General features: G+C 36.3%; 1 protein-coding gene across 1 annotated transcript; it reads right to left on the bottom strand.

Annotated features, from left to right (window-relative positions):
* Positions 1-1,979: 1,979 nt before the first annotated feature.
* ivd (isovaleryl-CoA dehydrogenase) lies at positions 1,980-19,360 on the bottom strand. Its single transcript, XM_059353926.1, has 12 exons — positions 19,132-19,360; positions 16,756-16,845; positions 16,547-16,598; positions 16,259-16,428; positions 16,063-16,156; positions 11,621-11,751; positions 10,319-10,415; positions 9,561-9,654; positions 8,273-8,354; positions 8,071-8,175; positions 6,719-6,791; positions 1,980-3,246 (listed from the first exon to the last, which is right to left on the bottom strand). Exons 1-12 carry the CDS (start codon positions 19,264-19,266, stop codon positions 3,113-3,115), a joined length of 1,257 nt encoding a protein of 418 aa, XP_059209909.1. The 5' UTR covers positions 19,267-19,360; the 3' UTR covers positions 1,980-3,112.
* Between the last annotated feature and the right edge of the window lie 4,991 nt (positions 19,361-24,351).

The raw sequence follows: 24,351 nt of genomic DNA, 5'->3' as shown, positions 1-24,351 counted from the left end.
ATATAAGTACAGATATTTATATTTTCCCTCTTTCTAAAGACATTATCTGTAAAATAACTTAGAGTTGTTTACTGTTATTTGAAGGTAAGTGTTTGGAAACTTTTGCTGCCACTTTTTACAGTTTTTCTGTTTTTGTTGTGGTTCTTCTCAGATTGTACAATTAATATCTCAGCTGCAGCAGCAACAATTTCACTATAAACTAAAAATTACAGTAACATAAGTACAATTTTAAGTTATGGCTCTGGATTTTTATTTCCATTTTATGCCACTTTATACTTCTACTGTAATCGTTTCACAGGAAATTAAACTTAAGACATGAATTGTTTTGTACTTTGTGCTTTTTTATGTTAATGCATGAGATTTACATACAAAACTTGATCAGATTGTAAAGTATGTATCTATACAAGATATTATTAGAATTATTGATTATTATTTTTTGATTTTTTTTTAATTATATGCAAATATGATGGGTTGTTAGTTATTTACATAAATTATAAGCTATCTACATCCTGAAAACTACAAAATAAAAGCAATTCTTACATGTATCAATAAAATAATTATAACAAAACACTTTCCTTTCGATGACATTCAATGTAGCCAATTGTACAGAAACACCTTTACAAAAAAATGATTGCAACAAGTATTTTTATAGTGCAGTATTAATACTTTTACTTTCATGGAAAAAGCCTTTTTCCTTAAACGTATCGTTGTGCTCTTGCTTTTAAACCTGTTTTTTTTTAATTATCTTGTTGTATTCTGTAACACCTTGGGATTGCTTTTAACAATAAAAAGTGCTTTATAAATATATATTTTCAATTATTATTATCAGTGATCTTAATACTTCTACCATCTCCGGACAGCTTTCCCCTAAATATTAAAATCAATTTATTCCATAAAGTGTCTTTATTAAAAGCCTGATTCATTTTCTATTTTCTATATTTTCATGTATCATGAATTTTTGAGGATATGTTCCTATAAAAACTCTTATAAAATTTGTATGTAATTCCTGACGAGCAACGCCCGACTCCAGTCCAGTTGCCGCAGTGTGTTAGAGATAATAATGTTGTCTTGTTTCCTGTAGAGGGAAAATCCACCCTGAAACATGTATTATTCAAATGCACGGAGATAGTTCAATCATTGTCTGAACCGCGGTCTCCCCTCTGGCTTTTCTAAGAACAAGCAGCTCTGTGTTCAGCCTGAGCTCAGGGACTACACAAACATGCACCGAGAATTTTTGTTTGTAATTTACAGTAAAAATGAAAAATACACTGAGAATATATCAGACATTACGGTATGATTTTGCTGTATGTTGAAAGGTTTTTTACTGTAAAGTGAAATGTAGAGATCAGCTAAATCTGTAATTTAGACGGAACAATCCTGTGCTTGTGACTTTTTTCCGTTAATTTTACCAAAATGTAATTTCTTAAAATGGTAAAACTATGTTTTCTACATTTTATGAAGAGTTTTACTGTTTCATGATTTATGGTAAGTCAATGTGTCTACTACAGTGATATGCAATATTAGATTTGATGGTATAAAGGTCATGGAAAAAATTATTAGATCACCCTTGTTTTCTTCAATTTGTTGTTCATTTTAATACCTGGTACGACTAAAAGGTACATTTGTCTGGACAAATATAATGATAACAACAAAATAGCTCATAAGAGTTTAATGTAAGAGCTGATATCTAGACATTTTCCATGGTTTTCTTGATAATAAAAAATCATTATCAAGAAAACCATGAAAAATGGATACCAGCCCTTAAACCTTATGAGCTATTTTTGTTATATTTGTCCAAACAAATGTACCTTTAGTTGTACCAGGTATTAAAATGAACAACAAATTGAAGAAAACAAGTGGTCTAATAATTTTTTCCATGACTGTATCTCTGTTGCTATTTGACAGCATTTTACTGTATTTTCTGCAGTGTAGACATTTTCTTTACATGTTTTTCACTGACACAAACTCAACTCCAGAAATAAATAAAACAGTTCTTTAATTCATGGCAAACAAAACTACATGTATGATATACGATTCACACTATACATCTATGATAAGTCCTTTGGAGAAGGGAAGACAAACAAATCATTAGGAGTGTTTCCTCCAGTCGGACCGAACAGACATTATACAACAGTGAAACACGTTTTCTAATGCTAATTCTCTAAAACAGAATGCTTAGACATCAGGTGTTTTTTTCCTTATTGATCAGAAACAGTTCATTAAAATACATGTCAGGGAAGTTATATATTTTATAATATCACTAAAATTGATTATGTATTAATTCACTCTCAGGTGTTATCTAATCAACAGTGTCCTGGAGGCTTGAGCTGCTCAGCTGCAAATACATCAGTTTGCCTTAATAGTAGTTTACAGAACCCATTCATTCCTATGACCCTTAATACACCAACATGGCTTGGTGAAGAAGAAGCATTTACAGTCATGGAAAAAATTATTAGACCACCCTTTTTCTTCAATTTCTTGTTCATTTTAATGCCTGGTAGAACTAAAGGTACATTTAGGTACACCAAAAGGTACGTTTGGACAAATAAATGATAACAAAAATAACTCATAAGAGTTGAATTTAAGAGCTGATATCTAGACATTTTCCATTGTTTTCTTGATAACAAAAATCATCATCAAGAAAACCATAAAAAATGACTAAATATCAGCTCTTATGAGCTATTTTTGTTGTTATCATTATATTTGTCCAAACAAATGTACCTTTAGTTGTGCCAGGCATTAAAATTAACAAGAAATGAAGAAAACAAGGGTGGTCTAATAATTTTTCCATGACTGTAGCTTGTTCATAAGCTCAAATGCTTACAATCATATAGCTTTACTGACAGTGGTTATCCATCTAGTTAACATAACCGACTTAAAATACTGAATCACCAATTAATTTGTTCCACCTGTTACCATTCATCTTGTAACCGCACTGTAAGTGATTTTTATATAACTTGATCTAAATTCCCGTGTGACAATGATTCTGAAACAGCGACGTCCCAACAGCAGCAACGGTTCATACAGTTTAAGGCCCGGGGTGTGAGTAACTGTGTTCATCCACGGCAAACCACTCGTACAGTCTTTAAAGATGGCCACTTCTCAGCTGTGATCATTTGTACATGGCGTTGAAGGATCGTCCAATAATGAGCCGGCGTACCTCACTCGTGCCTGCGCCGATTTCATACAGCTTTGCATCACGCAAGAAGCGGCCCGTGGGGTAGTCGTTGATGTAGCCGTTCCCACCTGTTGACAAGGTAAAAGTTAAAGTTAGTGCGCAGGGACGGAGCAGGTTGCTTTAGGCTGAAGCACTAAATGAGTCCCTGAGCTGATCAAAGTAGTGCTGCGCCGCCTGAAAACACCTGACATAAAATAACTAGTCTATATCACAAATTTACACTCACTTTATGTAAACATTACATTAGATGTCATTTAGCTGACGCCTTTGTCCAAAGCGACTTACAATAAGTGCATTCAACCTGAAGGTACTAGACTTAGACCACAGGAATCGAGTAAGTACATAACTATAAAAGTGCCAACTGTAATCGCTACAGGAGTGTTATATGTTAAAGAAGAAAAGAAGAGAAGAAGAGAAAAGAAGAGCATTTTTTTTTTTTTTAATACACGTTAGGTGACCAAGACTTAACCGAGAGCTGTGCAACTGCTTGTTAACGCAAATATATCAGCCAATCACATGGCAGCAACTCAATGCATTTAGGCATGTAGACATCTCAAAACACTGAGATTTATTCCCCCGGTTGTAAATTTTATGTTTGATAAAAGTTGATGACTGAACCTGTGTGTTTCACATGAACTCAGTGCTGACAACCAGATATATTAGACAACACTTAATGAATTTGTAACGTGTTGAAATTATTTAGGGGAAAATAAGTTTGTGGCACAAGACTCTCTCAGTGCACAACACGTCCAACCTTGAAGCAGACAGACAACAGCAGAAGACCACACCGCCACTTTCTTAGATACACACTTAATACAGTGACCAGTGCGTGTATATTACTACTTAACAATAGAAAAACCTGTGATTTTACTTTGAACGATTCATTGAATTCAATCGTGATATCGCAATGCAATACATTAGATTCCAATTCGCAACACACAAAATGGCAATATTGCTATTCCAAACAATCTAACCAACCGGAGGGTCTCAGAGGAGCTCGAAGTACGAGTCACTGCTCCTTTCGCATCAAAAGGGGCCAGTTGAGTTGGTTTGGGCTCCTGATCAGGATTCCTCCTTTTCCAGGCATGTCTAACTGGTTTTTAAGCCTGAGGGTCGCCCAGAACACCCTGGAGAATTTTTTTTATCTCATCTGGCTTGGGAACGCCTCAAGGTCCACCCGGAAGAGCTGGAAAAAAAATCCTCGGTAGAGGGATGTCTTGAATAACTTGCCTAGCCTGCTGCCCACGCGACCCGACCCCAGATCAGGAAGAAAATGTACGGACGGACGGAGGTTTCAGTTTGTCCTTTGAACAAAAGCTCCTCAAGACCCAAGTAAAGTTCCCATAAACCTCCAACTGCTGGTTGACTGGAGAGCGTTAGCCCCAAAGTTAGCATCAACATCCTAAATCTTTTTCACCTTTATTTAACCAGGCAGGCCATTAAGAACAAATTCTTATTTACAATGGCGGCCTGATACTGATTTTAGTGTCAATGTGTGCTTCAGTTTTTGTATTTCAGTATCTGTTACTATGCTGTTAGTGACAGGAGATCAGTAAGATTCATATTTTTTAATTTAACAAAAATAATATGAATAATAATGTTTAGGAAGAAGACAGAGGAAGATAAAGAACATTAAAACATCTCAACTAAAACTAATAGCAATATTGCTCCAGAAATAAAGTAAGCCCACTTAGATATCGCTCAGCCCTAATTTTACACCACATTAATGCAATAAAGTCAGCGAACCACAATGTGAATCTGAGATTATAAAAAGAAAAAATGATGAAAGAAAGCTATTCAAACTTAATTAACTTGACATGGTAATTTGCTGGCATAAATGATCACATTCTGTGTGTAAAATACTATAAAGTGACTGAGAGAAACCAACTTGAGTGCACATAGGGGCTCCATGTGCACTCAAGGCTTGGCATGAGGTATAAATGTTAACAGGCAAGATCAAATGAACACGAAGAGCAAAAACACTGCATGGAACGTGTCTAGAAAGCAATTCATGTCTCATTAAAATGAAGCTTACTGCCCCATTCCTCCTCCTTTAAACCTCAATTCATTATTTCACTCAGCCACGCCTCTTGGCTTCTATCCATGCGTAATATATAATATATTCTCACTTCTCTATTATCCTAGAGGTTCAAAATCGAAGAGGAAACTCCCTCCGTGTTCACACGATGCAGTCGAGTAAAGCCTCCTATCTCTTATCTTCACTAGTCGGCATTTATTAACCAAATGAGCTGCACCTGTAGAGCCCTGCGTCCAGCTGCTGACACCAAACCACCTTCACACCAGCAACAAGACTCATCCAGAACCAGTGTAGGGATTTTAGGATGCCTCTTTTATAGATTAATGATTCTTTGCACGGGGTACTATTAATGTAGGGATTTTTTCTCTTATAGTTATAGGATGCCTCACGCCAGAGCATCAAAAATGTAAGAAAGGGGTGTTATGCTATCCCTCCCATAAAGATATCAAATATCGTCACACTGTTAAAATAATCGCCTTTATAACTTTTTGTCCAAATCATCTCCTCATGAGGCCGGTCACCTATGGTAAAATCTCCTACATCCTCAGTTGATCAGATCATGTGATTTTACCCCTTTAAGATCATCACTTCTTTGACAATTTGCCACATTTATAGGCATCAGATAAGAACCCAGCAAAGAAGAGCTAGAGGGAGATTGTTTAGTCATCAGTTTAGTTTATCAGTGTTTTATTGTTGACACTTATATTAGTAACACTTTATTTTGAAGGTGTCTATATAAGAGTGACATGAGCGTGTCATAAACATGACATGGGATGTGTCATGAACATTAATGACACTTTGAAGTAACATTAATGCTCATGATGCTTGTCATGTCATGTTTCTAACAGGCTTGTGTGACTCTTATGTAGACATCTTCAAAATAAAGTGTTACCATATCTTGCTGAAGTCACAAAGGCATGTTCAAAAAATGCCGAATTGCTTAAGTTACATAATTAACACACAGTGTTATTACTATGCCATACATCCTTTCTGAGTGAAATGATCAATAAATGTCATATGTTACATTTTTGGTGAAGTTTTTTGTGTTTCCTGCAAAACTTGAAAGAATGAGTTAGGAGATTATTTTAACAGGGTGACGATATGTAAGGATGAACCTGAGTGGGTCTCACCGTCCAAAAGTGTGGTTAGATTGCTATCAGAATTATTAATAATTATTCATTATAATAAATTATATGACTTTATTTACTCTAAATCATCTCTCGTTGGGGCACCACTCTGTAAAACAGATAGCCAATTCACCTAAAATCAGTCTCATAAAGTTACTAAACGATCAATCTGGATCACTCAGTGAAGACCACGAAGCAGAGGGGCCATCACACTGATCAATGTTCTTCATCTGAATCTAATCTTTATGTTGCATCAGCAATGTTTGTGTTTGTAACATAGTATCTCCTGACTGAAATAAACTCATTCCCACAGGAAAGTGCTGTATACAGTGTATTTTAAGGTTTATTTGAGACACTTGGTTTCTTGGCACTTACCTAAACACTGGATTCCATCCAAAGCAACCTGAGTGGCGTTCTCCGCACAATACAGGATCACTCCAGCACAGTCCTGCAACCACAAGTCAGCACAGTCACAACACAGTGTGCATCGGTGCAGGGAACATACCTTTTACAGTGCAATATAGTTAAAAGTTAAAAAAGAAAAAAAAAGAAAAAAGATGCAGTCTTCGGGATTGACAAGAGAATAAAACATCATCAACATCAAGTCACACTTGGGGAAAATCAAATATCATGATGACTAAATACCTTGATATTAATATTACCATATAATAATATAATATAACCATGTTGCAGGGTCGACTGTGGGTGCTTTCGTAAAATATTTACAAAATGACATTTGAGAGATTTTTTATTGATAATCATCAGTAATGTGGATCAGTAAACTGGGTAAAGCCCAGGGTCTCTGCAGGTTTCAACAAGTCAAATTTAAGACTTTAAAATACTTTTTTAAGACCATAATGAATACAATTTACGACCCATTTCACAACCATATTGCCAAAAAGTACAAAAGACATGAAGGAAAATCGAAGGCCTGGAATTACTTGCAAAATTTATGAATTTATTCACAGCTTAAATTCTGACCAGGCTGCACAGACTGAACTTTATTCATTTGTTTTAAATGAAAGTAACGTAAATACATTTTAAAGACCTTTCAAAATCGTATTTAAGACATTTTATGAATAAAAAAAAAAAAAATCCTTTCATTCAAATCATTGGATTTTAGACATTTTTAGACTTTAAGATCCCGCTGATACCCTGTAAATAATAGATTAGCTAGAACAATCTGTCAAGATCGGAAAATAACATCCCTTGACTGTAATGCAGCCAAGAAAAGAAAAAAAGTACACATATTACAATATTCAAAATCTTCCAAACTCCATTCGACCTGCTGAGTCCCTCTCAATCTTTAAGGAGAGACTGAAGACCCAGCTCTTTACTGAACACCTTCACACCTAATCTACACAGATGAGAACCTTAAAAAAAAAAAAAATAAAATAAACAGTTTGAAGCTTACCGCTCGCACTACCTAAATGCACTTGGACTCAAACTTTACCCATGGCACTGTGGTGTTTCTTGACATCTTCTTTGTTCGTGTTGTATTAACTCTCAAATGTACGTTGCTTTGGAAAAAAGCCTCTGCTAAATGAACATAATATCTAGTCTCATATCAAGATATCAATAGCGCCCAAATATGTATGCATATGCATTGCCATGTGCTCCAAATCCTTTTTTTCCTTCATTGTAGTGCAACTTCTGTACCAAAATTTAAACAAATCTGTCAGTTTTGTGAAGTGGATGCTGCAGGTGAAATGAATAAATCCTCTCACCATTGCACTGAAGTGTCCTTTGTCACAAGCCCGGGCCACGTTGTACACATACTGCCGACAGGAGCTCAGTCTGGTGTACATGTCGGCCATCTTGCCTTGCATTAGCTGCACGCGGATCAACATAAAGCATCATGTTAATTTCACATATTCACACAGTGACTTTTCAAATTTCTTGTATAAAGTTGAGACTGAAGGTTTTAACCTGAAAGTGTCCGATCTTCTGTCCGAAGGCCTCTCTGACGTGCAGGTAGGGGACGGCGTGGTCCAGAACGGCCTGCATGATGCTGAAGGGTAAAGATAATAATAATAATGTGTTATCAACAACTTCCCAACATAATATCCAGACGCACATGGTGCCTATAGCAGGGTTCGTACACTTTAGCAGTGGTCAGATTCAGGCATTTTTCACGGACTTTCAAGGTAAATTCTCAAGCTTTTCCAGTATCTTACACCTGTTGTAAATTGCATGTTTTAGATGAGTACTTGCATACTAAAAGGGGGAGATTTCACTTAACAACACCAACAGCGATGGTTTTACACTTTTAGGAGGAACGGTCTTCATTTCAGATAGGCTACTCATTTTTTTTCACTGAACATGTGATTATTTATAGTCTATAGATGGATATAGTCAGCTGCAAGAGAAATACAAGAATTTAATTTACAAGCACTTTATCCAAAATCCAAGCACTTTTTAAACCTTGAAAATACAGCATTTAAATTCAAGCATTTTCAAGGATTTAAAGCACCTGTACGAACCCTGCTATAGATTCGATAGATCTTCTAGTTTCATATGATAGCAGTATCTCCAGGATATTACTATAAGTGAGCCAAAAACGTCAAATACTCCCGGCCCGCTGACCGTCGGAATTCAAAATATCGATACTTGGCGGCCATGAATTGATAATATCGGCACGCAAAATATTGTGACACTATGCTGTATCAATTGTTTCCTCACCTCTAGTTCACATCACATTTCCACAATCCACCTGGTACATTTTATGTAGAGTGAGCTCTGTGCCAGACTCTGTTTAATTAAAGACATAATTAATTGTCAGAAGTAACTAAGGAGGCAAATTTGGCCTTGTGTGCTCGGATTAATTTTGCCATGCAGTTACCACACCAGTCCTAATTTTGTCTGAATGAAATCTAAACTCCTGGCACCTGCTGAATGAATCTGGTTTTATTTCTGTCCCCGTGCTGCTGTAACAAGCGGATTCCTTCTCTGAGGATCAATAAAGGCTTATCTCATCTCATCTCATATTCAAAACCAAAGGTCAGAGTGATAAGAGATTACTCTGGGCAGTGAATATGAGTCTGTAGACTGGACTCGGGTAAATAAAACACAACTATGCAGAACAGTAGCTACATGTGTAACAAATATGCTCGACAACACCAAGAGGAATTGATTTAGCAGTTTTTCCATTAAAATCTAAGAAACAACTTCACTTTTTCAACAGTCTAATTCAAGCTTGTTCCCGACATGAACTCACCCTAAAGGTCCTGCTGAAAGCACCAGCCGCTCCAGATCCAAACCGCTCATCATCACATAAACGCCTTTGTTTTTCTGACCGAGCATGTTCTCCGCTACAACACACAATTCCAAACAAAATGAATTAAAAGCCTACATCATAAAATATGTCAGTCTGAAGGATTACAAAACACACATGCAAAGAAAGGATTGATCTATGCTGCTGTACAAAGCCTTACTGCAGTAACATTTGACATTTTTGGTCAAAATTGAGTTTAATCTAAAAATGAACTCCTTGATGTCTGTTTTATCTTGTGACAGAGTTTTTGATTTCAATTTTGTTTTATTTCAGAGAAATAATGATATAAAAACTGGAGTAACTACAAAATCCAACTCAAAGTCGAATCTGACGGTCTGACTGTGATACAGTGTAGTCTTGTAATTTTCATGGTGTTGAATAGTGAAGACAAGATTAATAGAAATACGTTTATCTAGATAGTGATTAATTAAAAAAGAGATTTAAAATTATATCAAGAGTAAAATATAACATTACCTAATAATATTAAGTCTAAAATACACAAATCTTTGAATAGAGCCGTTAAACATTTTTAACTACATTTATAACAAAATGAAGTTACCAGTAAAAAATTTGAAAAGCAGTCTTCTCAGTTTTACCCTTGTGTAGTTACTGCAGTTAGGCTTTGAGGGCAGTATGGATTGTTTTTTTGTTTTGTTTTTTTACACAAGTGAATATTTGTCAGAGTGCACTTAAACACACACCTGGGACTTTGCAGTCTTCAAAGATCAGCTCGCAGGTGTTGGAGCCCCTCATGCCGAGTTTGTCGAGCTTCTGTGCTGTAGAGAATCCAGGCATCCCCTAAAGAGCACAAACATGCACAGACTTATTGTAATTGCTGTGATTTGTGTGGCTTTTGCATCATTTTGTATTATATTAATTAGAGGTGTGAATCAGCACAGGTCCCATGATACGATTTTATCCAGATACTTGCGTCACAATACGATGTTATTGTGATTTTAAGCATTTTGCGATATGGTGAGTACTGTTTCACTGCATTTTGAGTCCACAAAATTAAATTCAATCAAGAATTGTTTTGTCGAATAAGAGCAAATTCTCAGTCTATTCATCTCACTTCAGTCTTTTTATTTCTCCACAATGAGAGTCAAACCCACAGACTGACCAACAAAGTATTCAGTCAAACTGAACTCAACTGATATCAAACATGTATGGACCAAGGTTATTATAGCTAACAAAAACTAACGAAATAACAAAAACTAGAATTGAAAAAACATTTTCGTTAACTGAAATAAAAATAAAAACAAGAGTTTTTAAAAAAACGATAACTAACTGAAACTGTATTTTGTGGTTACAAAACGAACTAAAACTACCGGTAACTGAAATTATAGTGAAAATGTCCTTAGTTTTCGTCTTTGTCAACTTTTTTCATACGTAATTCTTTTGGTTGATATTAAATCTATTTAATCCATCTGGTTTTATGACTTAATAAACTTATTGGGGCTGAGATGGATCAGACAAAGGAAACAAAGGAAACATTTATTGTGACCTTATTGAATCTGGTACCCAACAAATACCCCATCACAAAAAAAACTAAAACTAATAAAAACTAACACTAAAACTAATAAAAACTAAACTAAAACTAAGCATTTTCCAAAAAATAAAAACTAATTAAAACTATTGAACTCACTCTGAAAACTAACTAAAACTAACTGAATTTGAAAACAAAAATTGACAACGAAATTAAAACTAAAACTAATGAAAAATCCAAAACTACTACAACCTTGGTATGGACGACAACAACTGCAGCATTTTATCAAACTTTCCTCAACTTTCAGCTTAACTGCTCTGAATTTTTTTTAAATTAAACATTAAAACAACAACTAACTTTGCAGCGTTATTTCGACAACATGATATCCTATTTTTTCTACCACCTCTGATATTAATTCACCTGAATGCAAGGCATCAAAACAGACCAAAACATATAAACCCACTACACTCAAGTAAGCCTCAAGTAAACCCCGAGACAGAAGAAAACGTCTTTTAACCTTCTCAATGATGAAAGCTGTGATGCCTTTCTGATGGGCCTCAGGATCCGTCTTTGCATAAACAATCAGCGTATCGGCATCGGGCCCATTTGTGATCCAGAACTTGTTGCCATTCAGAACATAGTAGTCACCTGTAGAAAAAAAGTCAAAAAGAGAAATGAAGTAGCACTTAGACTGAGTCACACTGTAGAACTAAGACTTTAAAACAATTTGTTGGTATCCAAGGCAAAATCTTAAAAGGGTAACCATTAAAGAGAGGTCGTGTGGTTCTGGGTAGTCAATAGTTACCTTCTAAGAAAAGATTTTAGACTGCAGCTCAGCAATAAATGTCACCCTGGAACCATCACAGGCTCTCTGGTTAAACCAGTAAGTACTCTATCATTACATTTACTATTAAATGTAGTATTTAAGGCATGAAGGAAGGTGCAGCCACCAAGCGATCACACCCCTGAGCTGACAGGTCTCGCTCACTCGCGCATCAACAGCTAGATTTCCATTTCTGTGAACATGTACCTTTCATTTTTCTGCTTTGATGTTTCTAGTAATTTGAGAGACATAAAGGGCACTGATACAGTCAGCATCTTCTGCAGCCGATCACACAGTTTGTGCCTTCTCTTCTCATCATTTTGCCTTTTACTGTGTCTGAACCCCAAAACCTGCCAGCAAGTTCTAAAAGTATGGTTTCTTTTTCAGAAAATGCCAAAAAATACACTGCTTATCAGACAGAAACAGGCATTATAGTTTGATTTTTTTTACTTTTTGGAGACCCTTGAACAGATCGTGTGTGACAAAGGTTTCTGTTAGAGAACGCAACATAACAGAAGCTTAAAATTGTGGTATTTCATAAGAATTACTTAGTACTACATCTTATTTACAATTTATGCAAAAGTAAACCATTTGCACAAACCAGAGCCCCCCCAAAAACATTCATACTGCAAAAAGTCTGTGCTGTACAGTCCCATGAATATTATTGAGTAATAATCTGCAAAGTGTTTACACAGAGCAGAGAGGAGAGGACAGGAGAGTTTATAAGTAGAGGTTGTAAAAATGTAAATAGTTCAATTTGTAAAGCAGGTGGAGCATTTTTTTTTCTTCAAATATTAGCAACTTTAAGTTTGTATGTAGATTGAATTACATTCCAATTTTTTTTTTTTTTCTTTTTAATCTCACAGATTCAACTTGTGCTTTCCCTTTTTTATGATTTATGGCTTTAAAATGGCGGTATTCTGCACAAAAGATATTGAGTTCTTCCTACTTCTAGATCTTGCTGTTTCCACAGAGGTGCAGGACTTATAAATTGCTGGGAAAAGAGAGAACACTGAATAAAATGTGAATAGAGCAAAAAACAAAAAAAACAACACACCCTGAAACTAATTGGGAATCAGAGGGTTAAAGCTACAGTAATTTATCATTAGTATTATGGCCACTAGAGGGCAGCGGAAGCGAGTTTTGAGCACAACATCACCTTTTGAAGTCGATATGGCTAAGTTGTAAGTGGCATTAGTTATTTAAGATAATCAAACGCATTATAAGATTTTCTGCCCTTTACATTTTGAAAATTGTAAACTTCTCACTACACAGCAAAACATGCTTCATGTTGTATCTCTTGCATCTTTTTTGTTTTGTTTGTGCGTTTTGTTTGGTTTGTTTCTGTATTTGATGGTGTTTGTATCTGTTATATATAAATTTTATCTTCTTTTATGCCTTTGCCATAATTAGCTTTTATACCCTCCATTTGTTTTGTTTTTCCTCTTTACAATTATTTGGCTTCACATTCTTGTCTTCACTTGTTCTGTAATCACTGTACTGCACAATAAAAATAAATTAAATTAATAAAATAGGTTCATTTCTCCCCTGCGGCCCTTTGCTGCATATCACTCCCCGTCTCTCTTCCCCTTTCCTGTCAGCTGTCCTATCAATTCAAGGCGAAAATGCCTTAAAAATATATTTTAAATAAATAAATAAGCAAATAAAGCTCCACAATGGCAAGCTGCAGATTCAGGTGATAATTCTCTGCAGGTTTATCACATTGACACTGAAATTCCTGTTTTTAAATTTCATTTTCATTGAAGCTTTTTAGGTGGTTTAAGCCATTTTCCCTCTTTTGCTGGAGATCTCGTCTGAACAGAATTAGCCAAAACTAATACTTATCTATGTGCCAATGTGTAAAATATCTAAATCAGGGCCTTTGCAGGTTTCAACTTGCCAAATATAAGATTTTTTAAGACCATAATGAATACAATTTAAAACCCATTTCTCACCCATACTGGCAAAAAAAGTACAAAAGTATACATTTAGCTCAAATTCTGGCCAGGTTGCACAGGTACAAAGTTCCGTTTTGTAGTTATGTTACAGCGTCCTCAAAAATTGAAACATTTAAAAGTGAGGCTGAAGTTTATGCATTTGTTTTTCAAAAAAAAGTTTCGAAATTGTATATAATACATTTTATGAAATTTCTAAGAGAATTTTAGACATTTTAAGGCCTTAAATTCAAATTATTGGATTTTAGATGTTTTAAGACTTTTTAAGACCCCTGAGATACCCTGTAAATCTATCTCTAGAGATCTTTATTTCACTGTATATAGACACTTATCAGAGTTTATTAGTAGGGGGATTAAGGCTCCAAAACATAAGTGACTAATTACTTCTCTTATCAGAGAAGTGGTGTGACATAAGCTGGCGTCAACTTAATTACATGCACAACACAGGACACTAAAAATTACATTTCAGCTCTCTTTATGTACAGTATAAGATCTGACCATCAAGCACACACATGCTGGCTTGCTGAGTCAGAGTCACTGGGTAAATAAAATATTCAATGTGAAAAGGGCTAAATGCCAACAGTGTTTTGTCAAACCCTGCATCAGTATAATCCCCAAGAAATAACTAATTCATAATGAGCCGCAGCATATAAGAATATCTGATGGCCATACATTATAGATGGCCTATATTTTATACATGCATGAGTACAAAATAATGACCCAAAAGAAGCAGCACAAGGACAGAAGTAAGTTTAAAAAATAATAAATAAAAATATATAAACTGCAAATAAAAAACACACGTAAATGCTATACAGGAGAAATATAGAAAATGCACAAAATTGAATAACTTAAAGTCCCCCTCCAGACACGTTTTAAAGTATGCAAAGATACTGTACATGATGCGTTTGTTGTAGTGACTGTGTGATGATCTTTCAGGCATGCCCCCTTGGGAGAAAAGAATTGTAAATTTTTAAGTAAAATGCATCGATCTGGTGCACTTGAGGAAAAGTAAAGAAGGAGGAGGAGGAGCAGAAGGAGGAGAAGGAGAGGAAAAGTAAAGGAGGAGGAAATGTAAAGGAGGAGGAGGAGGAGGAAAAGTAAAGGAAGAGAAGAGGAAAAGTAAAGGTGGAGGAGGAGGAAAAGTAAAGGAGGAGGAGGAGAGGAAAAGTAAAGGAGGAGGAGGGGAAATGAAAAGTAAAGGAGGAGGAGCACAAGGAGCAGAAGGAGGAGGAGGAGGAGGAGAAGGAGAGGAGGAAAGTAAAGGAGGAGGAGGAGCAGAAGGAGGAAGAGTAAGGGAGAAGGAGAGGAGGAAAGTAAAGGAGGAGGAGGACAGGAATAGCAAAGAATGAGGAGGAAAAGTAAAGGAGGAGAGGGAAAAAAAGGAGGAGGAGAGGAGAAGTAAATGAGGAGGAGAGGAGAACTGTACAGACAGGGAGGCATTCAGGCGTCTCTCTATCATGCTGGAATTGTTTTGCAGCAGAGAAGTGGGGTGGGCAGCTCGGTAAATTCAGTGTGTGTGTGATGTCTCGGAGGAACCGCCACAGTCTCGGCAATTAATGGGAAACCTGGCGCACGCGTGTTTGTGCGCGCGCATCGGGGTGCAATACAGAGAGCAGACGAGAATTGTAAACGCGCAACCACGTAGAGAGACAGAAATGACTCGCCGTCTTGTATATAGGATAAATAACATATGTTTATTTAGATGGCTAAATAAAAGGACAAGATATACAGGAAAGGTAACTTTAAATGATTTATGTTGTGATCTGGCGCAATATTGAAAATAAAATTAGCTTGATCATCAAGGGGGGCGGGGGGTGCCGTTGGGGAGGGGCGGGCCGCCCCCCTAATATAATGGTAGGGGAAACACTGTCTTTGTACTGACAAGTCTGCTCTTTGCTGGAGGTTTCAGGTTTCTTTTTCAGATTTTGACTGGCTTTCCAAGTTGTGACGTACCTAATCTAGCTTGCCTGACATACATTTGAATCTCAGATTGTACTACAGTGCACCGACTTCTCACGCTTCAGTCGAGGGAAGTGAAAAAACACGCGTCTAGAGACAAACTTTACACAGATACAAATCAGTATAGTGAAGGCCAGACATTTTATGGGGCCATAGAAACAGGAAAACACATTTTTGAGTGGAAGAGGACCTTGAGTTAAAATAAAGCAGAGAGTGTCCCACCTTGCTTCTTAGCTTTGAGTTTCATGGACACGACATCGGAGCCAGCGTTGGGCTCGCTCATGGCCAGGGCTCCTACGTGCTCTCCTGATAATAACTGGCAACAGGAAAGACAGTGATGAGAATGAAGAATTGAATCCATCTTGTGGTTTTATGCGTGTTTCAAACAGCTCATAATGTAAAGCATTTTGGTCCTGACCTTTGGCAGGTACTTCTCCTTCTGTTTCTCGTTGCCGTGGCGAACCATCTGGTTGACACAGAGGTTAGAGTGGGCGCCGTAAGAGAGAGCAATGGCTGCCGACACTCGGGACATCTCCTCCATCACGAGGACGTGATCGAGGTAGCCCAGTCCTGTGCCTCCATACTCCACTGAAAGAGATGAAAATACTTTTACAACACTACAAAAAATAAGAGAAGACCAGTTTCCTATAACTAGCTTCTTCTAAATATAGAACAAAAGTGTTTTTTTCCATTATGTTTCAGCTACCTGGTGCAGTGATCCCGAGGAGTCCCATCTCCCCCATGTCTTTCCAGTACTCCTGGTGACAAGATGACACAAGGTGTTAGCAAAGACTGTGATGGGAAATTATTTCTAGATGTGGAAATACACAACTGCCAGCAGGTGCGTGGGTCACATTCACAACAAGCTGTTCAACTCAATCAGGAATTACAGGTATGGTTAAAGTTTCAACTCACCCGTATTTCTGGAAACTCATTTGTCTTGTCGATCTCGTCGGCACGAGGTCCAAGTTTCTCTTCACAGAACTTACGAACCGTTTGTCTGAGCTGTGCAAAAGACACGACACAAACAATACACATTTAGATAAGTCATTCATATACAGGGTCACTGCAGGTTTCAACAAGTCAAATTTAAGACTAAAGACTTTTTTAAGACCAGAATGAATACAATTTATGACCCATTTCACATCCATACTGGCAAAAAAGTTCTGACCGGGCTGTTATAGCGTCCTCAAAAATCGAAACACTTAAAAATTTAGCGAGACTGAAGTATATGCATTTGTTTTAAATAAAAGTAATGTTAATACATTTTTAAGACCTTTCAATATCGTTAAGTGTTAAGAGAATTTTAGACATTTTAAAGGGCCCTAAATTTGAATGATTGGATTGAGAATTTTTAAGACCCTGGTGGATACCCTGATAAATGTCATGATTTTATTAAAGGCACTGAAAAATGAATCGGCAAGCATTATTTCCATTCCTGCCATGCTCCTCCTTCATTTGATCGGCTGGTAGACTGAGACACTGATTAGAAGGGTTGAGTGGAAATGTAATTAGCCCAGATATATTTGAAAAAAATTGCAATTAGATTATAGTTCCATTGTCAAAGATTACTTTATTATATTTTTTCCCTTTATTGCCATTGTATTAAAAAATATATACAACAACATATACCTGTGCTCCTCATATATAAAAGGTGCTAAAAAAGACACAGATATTACACATATGTAATAAATAGTCTAAAAGACAATAAACTGTTTAAAGGGTCTGTATTACTGTGGGAAGAAACTGTTCTTTAGTCTGTTTGTCTGTGATTTGTTTAGTCTGAAGCGTTTCCCTGAGGGCAGGAGGGCAAACAGGTGGTGGCCCAGGTGGTTACAGTATCTGAAGACAGTTGAAGCTCTGCTCATGATAAAGTCTTTAATATACAGCAATTTTAAAATTAGAAACTTGTGTTTTACTGGATATCAAAGTAAGTTGCTCCTCTCAGGTTGCCAGTTTTGTTAATGCTGATACAGAAGAAAACAATTTAAGTTTTAATCTTTTTTCTTAACTTTAATCTGTGTATCTAACTAACTGTGTAACTAAGTACATTTACTCAAAACTGTACTTAAATTTAGTTTTAAGGTAATTGTACTTTACTTGAGTACTTCCATTAAATGCAACTTTAAACTTCTACTCCACTACTTTTTGAGGCAAATATTGTTATGATATAATATTGTACAAACACAGTGCATGCCTGTAGGTCTTGAAAGTGGTTTGACTTGTTTTAAATATCACAGAGTAGAACATTCTGTTTTTGGCATTGTACTCTTTACTCCCCTACATTTAGCTGACAAGTTAAGTTACTTTTCAGGTCGAGATTTAACATAAAAACATTGATAAAGTTAAAGTGATAAGATATTTTAAACCTGATAACAGTAGGCCTATATTACATAGTTAAAATGAGCCCTATCTTTACAAAAAGAATGTATAAAACAATCTGAGTGGGTCCATTCTGCATAACGAATACTTTTACTTTTGATACTTTAAGTACATTTTGATGTTTTGAAATGTTTTGAATGCAGGACTTTTACTTGTAGTGGAGTCATTTCACAGTGTGGTATTAGTACTTTCACTTAAGTGATCTGAATACTTCTTCCACCACTGAAATTCAGTCACTCTTGACTTGAGATCTTGAGAATGTGATACTTGAGTGACAGTTGAATGTGCCAAGATATTTCACATTCATGCAGATACATGTATATTCAGCTTCATAATACTGCGGATTAGAGGACAGTCGCTTTCACCCAATCAAATCCTGTATATGATGCCCTCCCCCTGCCCTCCCCGCAGACTCAGTCCACTACACTTTCCCTGAGTTTTTGCAGTATCACTGAGCTGGTCACCTTGCTTTGAGTTGATCAACCCTGTCGTAGATATGTTTCTATGAGCCTTTCGCCCCTTTCTTACCAATTGTCTTTCCATTATGAAGATTTAGCTGGTAGCATCTTAGCTTACTAGTAGTAGATCAAGCTGGTTAGGCTTAAAACGCTGCCCCTTGGCGAGTTATTACTGCCACTTGCTTTGATAATTAAATATGAGAAAACAAATTTAATCTAGACTATCATTAGGCAGCTAGGCGAGTAAGAAACATCTTATGTGCTAGGTGGTTAGCTTAGTTTAGCTGGCTGGTTAACATCAAGGTCTCCACTGGTAGATAACCGTGGACGTTATGTCGTCACGTCATGACGTGCACTCCGTCCTTAAATAACACTTTGCTTTAAACTTACTGAACCAGCAGTACTTTGTTTATTCGAGTATTTGTTTGTTTATCGGTGCAGACCTGCTCACCTGAATCTGGTCTTCGGTGAGTCCGTTCACCACGTCGTCCACCGGGATGGAAGAAGCCCCGGCGCATCCTCTCCTCGCCACCGCGGGGATGGACAACCTGGAGCCGAGACGGAGAGCGTTTCTGACGGCAAACATGGTGTTGCTGGTAGACCTTTCAGTTAAAAAGGAGATAAATTAACCAAAACTTTACATGCAACCAGAGCGAACTCAGACTTATGTCACAACCAGCTCTTCTTCTCTCTGCTGGTTGATGCCTGGCTAACCAGTGTATCGGCGCATTACCGCCACCTGCCGGACTGGTGTTTATATCACAGGTCACCGGTTCAGGGCGTTTTTCTCTTCTCACAGTTTACTCACTGTGGCCTTGTATTTCACTGCAATATATAAGTCCCGCAACTCTGTCGAAAAACCTAGGACACCAAATTACAACATTACTTGTGGTACATAGAGATTTGTCTACACCAGGGGTGGCAAACTCAAATACACAATTGACCAAAATGTAAAACTTGAATAAAATCGCGGGCCAAACATATATACCAAACATGTTTTGCTTTAATATTAAATATGGAACCAGCAACACTTATAAACATACAATATATAACTAAATAGTGCAGACATGCAAAATCAAATTTAAAATAAAAAACACATCAATGTCATTAATTTACAATAATAATATAATAATTCGGTATTGCCTCGCGGGCCAAATAAAATTACACTGGGGGCCAAATTTGGCCCGCAGGCCAGAGTTTGACACCCCTGGTCTACACCTTATAAAGCCTTTCAATAACAACCCCTCACAGACCTGTACCTGACACCACCTGCATGTTCATGGCTTTAGTTCACCATCAGAAAGGACACAGTATGCTGCACTATAACCTCCTAATGCCCACTGTCTGTCATATAGTATCATATATGTACCACATGCACTATAACTATCAAAAGTTCTGAATCACTTGCTGTATTTGTTTTTCTTCTTTGCTTCAAAAACGGTCATTTTAACAGCAATAAAAACAGTATATTTCACACATCATATTATTTATATTTGAAATAGTTTGGACCTAGGAAGAATTACACCATCAAAACGTCCATGCACTCATTATAACCTCGAGCCCCCCTTATATAAACCTTTTTTTAGAAACAAAAACATTTTAAAATGTATTCATTCACCTGCTGGACTGGTGTTTATATCACAGGTCACCGGTAGGTAACCCTCTGAACCTCAAGCAGTTTCAGGGCGTTTTTCTCTTCTCACATTTTAAACACTGTGACTTGTATTTCACTGCAATATATAAGTCCTGCAACTCTGTGGACACAGCTAGATCAACACTAGAAGTAGTAAGAACTCGAAAGTATCTTTTGTGCAGAATAACACAGTTATAAAGCCAAGGAAAAATACAAGTTGAATGTCTTTGATAATATATATTTTTCAAATTGGAATTTAATTCAATTTAGATATACAAAATCCAAGTTGAGGCATGTAGAATAAAAGCGATTTTGAAGAAATATCACAATTATAAGCTTTGTTTGGTAACTTGCCGTTCAGAGGGTTAAAAAAACACACCAGTTTCCTTAAATGTATTAAATTAATATATAATGTATTTAGGAATATGCAGCATTTAAATACAAAACCTAAACAACAAAGACCTTAGAATTAGTCTTTTTAGAAAAAGTTTTTTATTCTATTAAAATTTTCTCAAGAAACATGTAAACCATAATGTTACAAGACTTGTCCGTAAAAGAAATAAAGAAAGAAATGAGGCACTGCACTTAAAAGGGGACCCAGTATGGTAAATTATGAAATATGGATTGAATTCAGGTCCAGTGTCACAAATTCAGACATTTGTCAACAGTCATTAGCCATTTAAGTCATAATTATATTTAACTTCCAGTGATTCTATGTCTGCAATATTTTTTCTCTCTCTCAGTTTTCTGTGTTTTTAACATTTCTTTTTCTTTTTCTATTACATTAGCACACACCTGTTATCAGAGTAGGCCTGAGCATTTGGGGCCCCCGGAGTTTTGAGTCCCCTGGGCAGCCTTGCCTAGTTGGGATTCCAGCCTCTCCTCAGTGCTGTGAAAATATGCTTTATGGCACAAACCCAAGGTTACTTTATTTGTGCAACGCAACATCCATTATGAACTGACATAATCTATTATTTGACCTCATTCATTACAATGCATATCCACTTTAACGGGCTGGTATTGACTATCAGTGTTCTTATTCTTCTATCTTTAATCTGGCTGTCATTCTGAAAAGGAATCGGTTCTTGATTTATTTCCTCATATTTAACCAATAAGAACCCATGGTGACACCCGTGTAACAAACACATTAAATCTTCTATTTATTTTTACTAGGCTAAGTTTAAACCCATTTAACAATTCTAATCCGTTAATAGGGTGTCCTGTATTGCATTTAACTTGTTTTGACCATATTTCCTGAACAAATTAAAGTCACAATTTTGATAAACAAAAAGACACATGGTTATTTGTATTTATTTATTATCGATTTATTATTATTATGCTACTTAAAAACAAATCGAAAAAAATAATTTGTTGTTAAACAGAACTAATAATGTCACAATTTTGATAGATGTTGTGGAGATGCAGAGAAAAAGGCAAATTTGTGTCTAGTTTTTTTAAATTTTAAAATACTAAATATTATAAACATAAATATTATAAACACAAGTACTATAAGCGCCCAATGTAATGTTTATTTCACATCACAGATCTTTGACATTTAGGGATAGTGTTTTTGAAAACATATCAGAAATGGTGATATATCCCCCATAACTTTCCTTTAAGGATAACTGGGTCTGGATTCTTATGGGTTAAGTAATGAAAAGCACACACGTGTAACACACACATTCTATGTGTTTGTGCATCCGGCTATCAATCCATCTATCCTTTACCCTGTGTATTTGTATAGGCATCTGTCCAGAGAAAGAGAATAACAGGACGAAGCAACCTCAGCCTACCACAGAGAGGAAGGAAAGGCCACTAGAGAAAGTGAATGAGAACTACAACAGACAGGGCTCAGATAGAGATAAACCAGAGATTCAGACCACTTCGAGCTTTAAAGCAAAATTGCTAGAGCATCTTAGAGAGAGTCAAGTTGGCCAAGATCTCGGGGTGCCATGGGGGAGTCCAGGCTTGTTATTACATAATGCCACTGGATCCTGGCCTGCATGAGTCAACATGTACATGCAAGAGAGTGGAACGGGGAAAAGAGAGGATAAAGCTCAGAGCATGAATGAACAGATGAGGAGTGATGAGGAAAAGTTTCAGCTGAGACATGAAGAGCAGACTGCATTTGTTAAATTGAGGAAGTAAAGATTATATTTATCTTTATATAATTTGATGACAGAAAGCATCTGTAGGTATTTGGGATGTCGAATATATTCAGAACTTTTACTTAACTTAAAGCGTACATGCTTAAGAAAAGATTGGCTGCTAATAAATCTTCTGTGAGCTGTGGGTATTAATGTGGGAGATTTAATCTTTTGTATGAGTGCAGATTGTTCCTGTTTGTACTGTTTTACTTAAGAACTGAAAAGTAAAAGAAATGAATAGACACTGAATGGGATTTCTTTGTGATTTCCACATTGGGTACACAATACACATGGAAGTTACAGAAATGAAGTGAGACTTGAGACATAAGAGAGCAGGCAGTGAAATAAGTTTTTAATTTCATCGTAGATTAGTTTAACCCCTTAAAACTCCAAAGTCACATTTTATGTCAAAGGAGTCTGGTGGCTTTGTAGAACAGCTTCAGTTCCCAACACGTACACTTAAACAGGCTATCTGATGGCACGGTACTACAGTCATGGAAAAAATGATTAGACCAACCTTGTTTTTTTCAATTTCTTGTTCATTTTAATGCCTGGTACAACTAAAGGTACATTTGTTTGGACAAATATAATGATAACAACAAAAATAGCTCATAAGAGTTTAATTTAAGAGCTGACATTTAACATGGTTTTCTTGATAATGATTTTGGATATTATCCAGAAAAGAAAACAAGCAGTAAGCTTACTTTACATTGTGCGGTAAAGATGAATTTACATGTACACAGCAAAACGGCTCAACTATACTAACACCGAAAAACACAATTTGAGTTGAGTTTAATCTTTGATTTGATGGATTACATAACTCAATCTAGTGTCAGGGACCTGCAGATTTATTATCATACTTATAAATATAATATGACTACATATAAATGAAATTCAATATCTGTCTTAAATAATGGCAAAACACATCCAACAACTTAAAACCCTATTGCAAGCAAAAAGAAATGGCCAACAAAAATTACAACATTACTTGTGTTACATAGAGATTTGTCTACACCTTATAAAGCCTTTCAATAACGACCCCTCACAGACCAGTACCTGACACCACCTGTATGTACATGGCTTTAGTTCACCATCAGAAAGGACACAGTATGCTGCACTATAGCCTCCTAATGCTCACTGTCATATAGTATCATATATGTACCACATGCACTATAACTATCAAAAGTTCTGAATCACTTGCTGTATTTGTTTTTCTTCTTTGCTTCAAAAACGGTCATTTTAACAGCAATAAAAACAGTATATTTCACACATCATATTATTTATATTTGAAATAGTTTGGACCTAGGAAGAATTGCACCATCAAAACGTCCATGCACTCTGTCATCATAACCTCGAGCCCCCCTTATATAAACCCTTTTTTTAGAAACAAAAAACATTTTAAAATGTATTCATTCATAGTTTCTGTGTATGTATCAACCAGTTTCACGCTGTCTTTCTTTTCTGTCTGTTTCTTTATGAACAGGCGAGGAGCTGTCAGCAGTGAATCTGCACAGTAGCGCCACTCCTGGACAGTAATGACACGACAACAAAAACGGTTAGAGTTTTCTAAACTTCCTTTTATGTCGCCAGATTTAAATAATGACACGGTTTTGAATAAAATATTTAAATATGGTGTTTTATTTTGAAATTCCGCACACAGCCAGCATTGGGGTAATTAGAAACAGAAAGGCTTTTTTCCTCCTAAAATGACACTTTTTGTGTCATCAAGGAGTATGATGCAGGTCTTTGGGTAAAAATATTTCAGTAGATAACATTGTTTGCTTGTGTGGCTGATTGTTAAGCACATTTTCATTTAATAGTATTTAGTTTACGGTCCGGTTTGTTAACGCGAGTTTTTTTTTTTAATGTAACTTTTGCAGAAACCTAACCC

This window comes from Centropristis striata, chromosome 16, assembly GCF_030273125.1.
Source record: "Centropristis striata isolate RG_2023a ecotype Rhode Island chromosome 16, C.striata_1.0, whole genome shotgun sequence".
Taxonomy (NCBI): Eukaryota; Metazoa; Chordata; class Actinopteri; order Perciformes; family Serranidae; genus Centropristis; species Centropristis striata.
Note: the sequence above shows the minus strand (reverse complement) of the source record. Positions and strands in the feature narration are given on the sequence as shown.

Excerpts from the sequence above, each read along its gene's own strand:
- ivd (XM_059353926.1), bottom strand. The coding sequence starts at position 19,266 with ATGTTTGCCGTCAGAAACGCTCTCCGTCTCGGCTCCAGGTTGTCCATC. Across the intron at positions 11,752-16,062 it reads ACTCAAAGCTAAGAAGCAAG|GTGACTACTATGTTCTGAAT; the intron begins GTGGGACACTCT and ends TTTTTTCTACAG. Across the intron at positions 10,416-11,620 it reads CAGCTTTCATCATTGAGAAG|GGGATGCCTGGATTCTCTAC; the intron begins GTTAAAAGACGT and ends TGTGCTCTTTAG.